General features: G+C 41.3%; 1 protein-coding gene across 1 annotated transcript; it reads left to right on the forward strand.

Annotated features, from left to right (window-relative positions):
• Positions 1-682: 682 nt before the first annotated feature.
• CLRN2 (clarin 2) lies at positions 683-6,759 on the forward strand. Its single transcript, XM_009579986.1, has 3 exons — positions 683-935; positions 5,873-6,052; positions 6,494-6,759. Exons 1-3 carry the CDS (start codon positions 683-685, stop codon positions 6,757-6,759), a joined length of 699 nt encoding a protein of 232 aa, XP_009578281.1.
• The last annotated feature ends 1,420 nt before the right edge of the window (positions 6,760-8,179 follow it).

Here is an 8,179-nt window from a genome sequence, read left to right on the forward strand (position 1 = left end):
TGTGCGACCCGTTGTTGAATCGGAAGATTCATACGTGAAACCTCGGCACCCTGAAACATCATTTCTGTACCTCCGTTCACGGGCTGGAGGCGGCAGGGCAGCGCTCCCAGGCGTACGGCCGGCCGGGGCCGCTCCGACAGCAGCGCCATTTAGAGGGGGGCGGGAGCAGGCGCCGAGAGAAGGCAGCGCGAGGCGGCTGAGGCGCCAGCAGAATCCTGGCGCCAAATTACGCGGTTTTGGTGCTACGCGGTTTTGGCGCTTTGTCCCTTGCACACAGCTATTTACCCACGTTTTTAATAATCTAAAAAACGATTCTGCTCCTAATTTTCTTCCCATGCTATTACGGTAAGGAACTTGATGTCATTTGAGCACGACAATTAAACCTCTGATGAAACATTAGCCAGGCAATAGATATAGGGTTACTTTCTGCAGAAACAAGCATCACTGCACTACAGTGTAATGAAGCTGTTACTTGCCACCATTTCAGGATGTTGTCGCAGCAAAATATATTTTTGGACTTAATTTTTAACCATACAGATTGTTTTCTGGAGCTTCAAAAAACAATGAGATGTATTTTGAAATGCCTGCTATTCATTTGTGGATTTTGAAGCATGAGAAAAAATGGGAAACATGCCTGACTGCTGCAGAGAGGCCTTGGAGACAATTCCTTGAAACCACTAGGATGCCCGGCTGTTTTAAAAAGACTTTGTTTGCCTTGGCTTCTTTAATCAGTTTTGTGTCTTTTATCTTGATTGTTGTTGCAATGGGGACCCCAAAGTGGATGACTGGAAAGATCCTTTGCAAAACAGGAGCTGATTTGGTCAATGCCACAGATCCAGAACTGGTCAAGTTCATTGGAGAAATTTACTATGGACTCTTTCGGGGCGGCAAAATACGCCAGTGTGGGTTGGGCGGGCGGCGTTCCAAATTCACAAGTAAGTACAGTTTTGGTTGAATCTTTAGTCTAATATCTCATTCAACTTTAAAAGCACTCTATTCTTTTTGTTTACAGAACTTACAGAATGCAAATGATTATTATTAAATTTATATTTGTGGCTGACTTGTGGTCTTTATGGTTTGGGAACTGAGTGTGAATATAAAATCTCTGTCATTTCAGGCTAGCTTTTTTCTTCCAATTATGTTCTGTAATCCTGGAATCAAGATGGGAAAAAAATCCCTAGGGCTAGATTGAGGGTTTCCTTTTAGTCTGGTGAAGGGAGTGAAAGTCATTTGGAGATGACCCTGTAAATCATACTTGCTCCTTCACTGACTCTTTCCTATGCCAAGTGTTGTTCTGCAGTCTCTCTGTGCCTCTGCCCTTGTCTTCTCTGTTGGACTCCTCACTTTTTTTTTCCTTTAAGAAGTAGAGATTTATTTAGCTGGCCAGATTTCTGTATTTCTCTAGCTGTCCTAATGCAGATGTCTGCCATAGCAGATACTCCTAACTTTATTAACATGTTGAAGAAATTTTGACCTTCTTTTCTGGTAACTTTGGAGAGAAAAAAATTGCTGAACTCTTAAAAGATGTAGAAACTCTTACAAATGTATTTCTTTTAACTTACAAAGATTTTCTTGAGGTCTCAAAAGCACTCAGATGTTGATCTGTTCTTTGGATGATTTCCAGTCTTCACACATCCTGTGCTGTAGTGGAAATGATATTTTGCATTGAAGATTTTTAGTTCAGTGTGCAGATCCACTGCAACTTAAACCAGAATGAGTTGAAGTGGCCGCAGTCTCACCCTCTCCCTGGCCCACAGCAATGCTGTTCTGCCCCATCCTTTGCAATGGCTCTGGTAGTTGTTGTGGTGAGGTAGTTCAGGAAGTTAAGCTGGCCAAAAAATTAACCTACAAAAAAAAAAATTCATTTCTCATAGGATCATGGCTGACCACACAACTGCACAAGCACCACTATAAAAACTCGAAGGAAGGCAGGACTGTGGGACTTCACGAGGGAATGGAGGAGAGAACCAGAGCAACCTCAACTTAGATCAGCATGGCCAGTTGCTAAGCTGTGATGAATTTGGACTAGTCGCTTTTTACAATAACCAAGTCTTGCTCAAGCTCTGATTGCAGCTGCAACTACATGACATAGACACAGCAGTCATGCTCAAATGCTTTGTCTAGTGAGTTTGAATGGCTGGCAGACAGGCCATCAGGTCAAAGCTCGTCCAGCTCTGCTTCTCTTCAGGGCATTCAGAAATACAGTCCCAATTCTTTTACCCTATCCTGTCAGAGAGGACGAGGAAAAAAGTAGCCAATCCCCTTTAAATCTCTGTACAACTTTCTGGACTCTTTAATAAACTTTCTGATTAATTACTGTGTAACCTGAGAGGAAAGCCTAATGTTCCACCATCACTCCGGACTGCATCGATATGTATTTGGAGGACATAATCCTATACTCCTTAGACAAACAAAGCTCTCACTGAAGCTAGTTAAGAATTCTCCCTGTTAGAACTGTAAAATTTGGTCATTAAGTGCAGTGGGCACAACCGTGCATTTAGGTAAACAAGCGTCCCAGAGATTTTCCCTTTTAAATATTTTAATAGCTCTATCGGGTTTGGTACTTTCACAATATTGGTTTCAAAATGGTATCATGATAGTATACAAAGCTGTTAAATACTTTTGCACAATGGTCAGCAGGACTTCTGAGTCTTCTGGGTCTGATTTGTCTTTTTTTTCTTTGAATGTTCCCCTTAATCTCCGAGCATTCTGAACTTACTGGGGAGCAAGACATGGGAGACTTTTCTTGGGGAATGTGTTAGCATGAATAGACTGCACAGGCAGCACAGAGCGAGACAGAAAGCTAGCACCTCATACGCTGCAGTACTGCAGTAGCTCTGACACTTTGGAATTCCGAATTGCAGTAATATGGGGTTATTAGTACATCGCCTTTCACTGCGTAACATTCACTAGAGTAAGCTTGCAGCTGGCACACTCTCTTTTAACTGGGACAGTGATGGCGTGATTCAATTGCCATAATAGGTGTCCAGTGCCATGTTAAACACCTCAAGGTGTATCATCTGGCCTGCAGCTGCTGCTTCTGGAGGTGTCCCATACATAGTGTGGCATGTATGTTAGAGCCACGTGGTTGTTATGGTAGTTCTAAGGCCTCTAAATTGGCATAAGATGCTTATGTTTTGACAACTGCATCAAGCCCTGAGAACAAGCTGGGGAAGCCAGTCATTTTGCCTGTGCATAGCAAACACAGCTGGAATGTGTCAGGAGCCTCCCTGGCAATACCCTTCCTGAGGATTCTTACTTCTGTGTACTAAGCAAGGCTCACTGGTCATGTCTTTGGGACTTGGCTGAAAGCCTCAGAAAAGAGGCAAGAGAATCCTTACAACCACCCTAAAAACTCTGCTGGTTTGTAAGAAAGCTAAATTCCATGCACCGCCTTCTTACACTGCCAGTTATTTTAGAATAGAATAGACTATTTCAGTTGGAAGGGACCTACAACGATCATCTAGTCCAACTGCCTGACCACTTCAGGGCTGACCAAAAGTTAAAGCATGTTGTTAAGAGCATTGTCCAAATGCCTCTTAAAACACTGACAGCCTTGGGGCACGACCACCTCTATAGGAAGCCTGTTCCAGTGTCTGACCAGCCTCTTGGTAAAGAAATGCTTCCTAAAGTCCAGTCTAAACCTCCCCTGGCACAGCTTTGAACCATTCCCACGCGTCCTATCTCTGGATAGCAGGGAGAAGAGATCAGCACCTCCCTCTCCACTTCCCCTCCTCAAGAAGCTGTAGAGAGCAACGAGGTCTCCCCTTAGCCTCCTTTTCTCCAAACTAGACAAGCCCAGAGTCCTTAGCCGCTCCTCAAAGGACATTTCTGCCAGACCTTTTCAACCAGCTTTGTTGCCCTCGTCTGGGGGGCATTCTAGTACCTGAACATCCTTCTTAAATTGTGGGGCCCAGAACTGCACACAGAGCTCAAGGTGAGGCCACACCAACGCTGAATACAGCGGGACAATCGCCTCTTTTGACCGGCTGGTTACGCTGTGTTGGACGCACCCCAGGATGCGGGTTGCCCTCTTGGGTGCCAGGGCACGCTGCTGACTCCTGTTGAGCCTGCTCTCAGCCAGCACCCGCAGATCCCTTTCTGCAGGGCTGCTCTCCAGCCACTCCTCTCCCAGTTTATCCTTGTGCCCAGCGTTACTCCGTCCTAGGTGCAGAATTCAGTATTTGGACTTGTTACATTTCATCCCATTAATCATTGCCCAATGCTCCAATCTATCATCTAGATCCCTCTGCAAGGCACCTTGTCCCTCAAGAGAGTCAACAGCACCTCCCAGTTTGGTATCATCAGCAAACTTGTTAATGCTGCATCCAGATCATTGATAGATGTATTGAACAGAACTGGCCCTAGAATGGAACCCCGAGGAACACCACTGGTCGCCAGCCAGGTGTAACCCCATTCACTACAACCCTTTGAGCTCTACCCTTCAGCCAGTTAAGCAAGCAAGCTAGCTTCTGGCTTCCCATTTCTCATATATACTTCTGATTCTCATTTACTTCCCTCTTTCCTTCTTGTCGTTGGAGTCTCTTCTGTAGCTCCCATGTACACCAGGCCCAGCTGCAACCCCAGAATGAGCTACTGAAAAGGTAGAACTGTCGAATCATGAATTTTTGTATGGAATGTGTACAGGATGAAGTTTTCTACATAATTCTGTCATGTCATGATGACCAAATGTACACCTGATACTCACTGTGACATCTCCCAGTTATTGCTGCCTACTTTTTATGGGGCTTGTTTGGATTTTTTTTTCAGTTATGCAGCACAGGAAGCAATCTATTTATTTGTTTATAATATAATGTACCTTCTTTTTAGTAACTTTTTAGTAGTTAGGCAGTTAGTCCTTCAAAACATGTATGAGTGTGCAATGCTACACTACCTGAAGGGCTCTTCTTGATCAGCTTGTATTTTAGGGTTCTTCTCGATCAGCTTCTCTCTTTCCTGTCAGTCAGCATGTCACCTACAATTCCCTACTCACATTTCTTCTGACTCTGTTACTAAAGGGCTGCAAGATAAACTGAATACTCAGGTGCTCCACACTTTCCTGCTGCTGGCCAATTTGGCCCTCCAACGGAGTAACTCTGGCTGTGAAGACAAAACCAAGAAAGTTACTGTTCTTTAGAGACAGGTGAGCGACAAGCTGCTGGGGAAGAGCTCATGCCTATAGCAAAACATGTGAGCACTTCACCTAAAGCCCACCTGACTGCAATACTTTACAAACTTCCTACAGATGTAACTAAAATGCTGCCAGATACCCAGAAGAGCATAAAGGGAGCATAAACACCAGACGAGAAACCAAGAAGGGAATCTGAAAGTGGAAACCTGTGGGATTAGGAAGTATGAAATGAAAGTAGATCTCACTGGAGCCGTATTAAAGAGAGGCAGAGAGAGAAGATTAACATGAGAAAATAAACACAGCAAGAGGCTGGACAAGGAAACTGGGACTATCAGACTTCAAAGCGATGAGATTAAGAGCATGGGACAGGAATGGGAAGCCCAAAAAAAGGAGTTTGGGATGGAGAGCAGAGGTGAAAAAGAGACAGAAAAGAATGCAGCAGACGATTCAGCAGCAGAGATAAAGACCGTAACACAACTAGATAAATAAAACAGGACTTAAGTCTGAATCCTTATTCACAGACCCTGTGTAAAGGATTATTCCTGTAGAATATCCCTGGTTTGTCTGATGTAGTGACATATAAAGCATCATGAACTAAGATGTGTGTAACTACCTGAATTGATCACCTCTGTAAAAAAGTCTTGTTTAAGTATAATTTAAGTTTGTAGCACCAGCACAGCGTGATGTTTACTGTTGTCAAGAAAAAATACACACTGAATAGATGATTTTTTTTCTTGCCAGTTTTCCCACACATGGTGAAAAAGCTGAATACAGGCCTGCACGTGATGATTATAATGTTCCTCTGTGTGGCCATTTTCTTTTCTCTGGTCAGTTTTGGATTCTGCATTCTTAACGCAATAAAAGTTCCTTACCGGGCTATTAAAGGTCCAGCAGGAGTATGCCTTTGGAACCTCCTTGCAGGTAAAATAATTTACTGGTATTTTTCATCATTCGTTTCACATTCATACAAGATGTTACAAGTTCCTTCTCTTGCCTTACTAAATATCTCCTTGACTTAAATACTTGTGAATAAAATGAAGTTAGCAGTGAATTCTCATCTATCAAAACAGAACTGTCAGGTGGCATCTCGGCTTATCGTGTCTAGTCAAACTTTTTTACAGGAGCTATGAATGCCAGTCTCTAAGCTCTCTGTCACTGATAAAAGGACGTCATTACAAACACCGGTGTGATGTTTGGCGATACAATAAAGACTAAGCATTTTGAAGGTGTCTAAGCCATGCCTAAGTCTATTCCTACTCTGTATACAGCTCACTATTGTATTCAATAAGCCTTCTGAAGCTCAACCAAAATGTCTGTCTTGTTTTGACAACAACAGTGAATATTTCTTTCCTTTTGTTGCAGGTGGATTTATAGTACTTGCAGTCACCAGCTTTATGGCTGCTGTGAAACTTCATCACCTCACAGAAAGAATTGCCAATTTTCGGGAAAATGTGTTTCAATTTGTTATCTTAGAAGAATGGTTTGAAGACTGTTTTTGGCTTTGTGTGGCAAGTGCCACAGCACATGCAATAAATTTGCTGCTAATAGCCGTTAGTGGGATTCGTTTCCCTAAAATTAAGACTAAAACAGAAGAAGCAAATGTTACAGCAGAAGATATCATGTACTAATAAATCTACACAAAACTACTTTGGTCAAGTGAGCTGTCATGATAGAAACAGCTTCTTGGCTCTTCAGCTTTTGATTTGGATGGATGATTTTGGTATAAACATGAGTAAAGATGTCAGTCTACAATACCAGCAATTAACATGTGTGGTAAAGTGGGAAAAACCAATGCTACAAATATCATTATTCTCAAAACTGACCAATATCTGCAGTGAACATATGCTGTTCGCAATTTTTAGAAAATACGCATTTTGAGATATTTTAGAAAACTAAGGTGAAATACGATTTCATCGAAACCCAAGTGTCTTCTTTGTTTAGAAAGAAAATACGTGTATCACAAATCTTTGATACAATAAGGTTATTTCAAAACAAAGAATGGACATTTGTCAATTACCTTCACAGAATTGTCTGGAAGATGTTGAGAGAGCCATATAAGATGTGTTTGATGATGTTATACTGCATTGAAAAAGAAAACTTCATCATCTGTGAGGCTGAAGTTAAGGGGAAGCACACGCTAAGTATGCGTGAAATGTTTTTAAAACAGAAATTATCAAACCCCACAAAGTTAAGAAGTGAGAAAAGTAAAGCTTATGGGATGCTAGTAGACTATGAAAAAAAATTATTAGCTGCAAGAAGCACTGCAGCTTCTGGAAGCAAAGTAAACAGAATGCAAGTAATAGTGCTTTTAGGTAACCTGGAAAATAGTAATCTGACAGATTAATTGTCTTCAGAATCCTGTCAATTCTTATGTCTATCTGAAACCAAGTAAAAGTGATGCATGATGAAACAGTATTAAAATGAATAAAAATGGTTAAATGGATGGAAAATTTACTTTGTTAGGAAGTACCATAATTTTGACAGGCATTGAACCAGTTCTTGGGTCACAAGTAATGAATATTTCAGGGAAAAGAATATGCCATTAAGCATGTCATTTTTAGAATTTGACTACTATAGTGAACACATACTATAGTGAACATTACCTTTTAGCAATAGAACCTACACATAACTGAAGAATGACTTTGAATGAATGAAAGAAGTTATCTAAATTAAAGAGATTATTTTGCAGTCAGTTACTCTTCATCAGACCACTAGGTTGTGTAACTCTATTCTTGTGAAAAGCTCTTCGAAAAAAATAGTAACTTTTTTAGAAAAGGAATTTAAAGTGTTTTAAGAACATGTCAGGATACAAAAATTCCTTACTTCTTACTTGAAAAGATGTCTTCACAAAAATAGTATTGTAAGGGTCAAATATTTTCAGAAGTGCCTAAAACCATATTTTATGTACCCAAATTACTAGTTTTATAACCAACTGTGCAGAACTCTCAGTAAAGAAAGTTGCTAGAGAATAAGCTAATATTCAACATGTTTGATGATTAGGCCACTCATTTAGATATTTAAATAAGGAATTACAACTCAGCCTAAGCC

This window comes from Fulmarus glacialis, unplaced genomic scaffold (genome assembly GCF_000690835.1).
Source record: "Fulmarus glacialis isolate BGI_N327 unplaced genomic scaffold, ASM69083v1 scaffold42796, whole genome shotgun sequence".
NCBI classification, from domain to species: Eukaryota; Metazoa; Chordata; class Aves; order Procellariiformes; family Procellariidae; genus Fulmarus; species Fulmarus glacialis.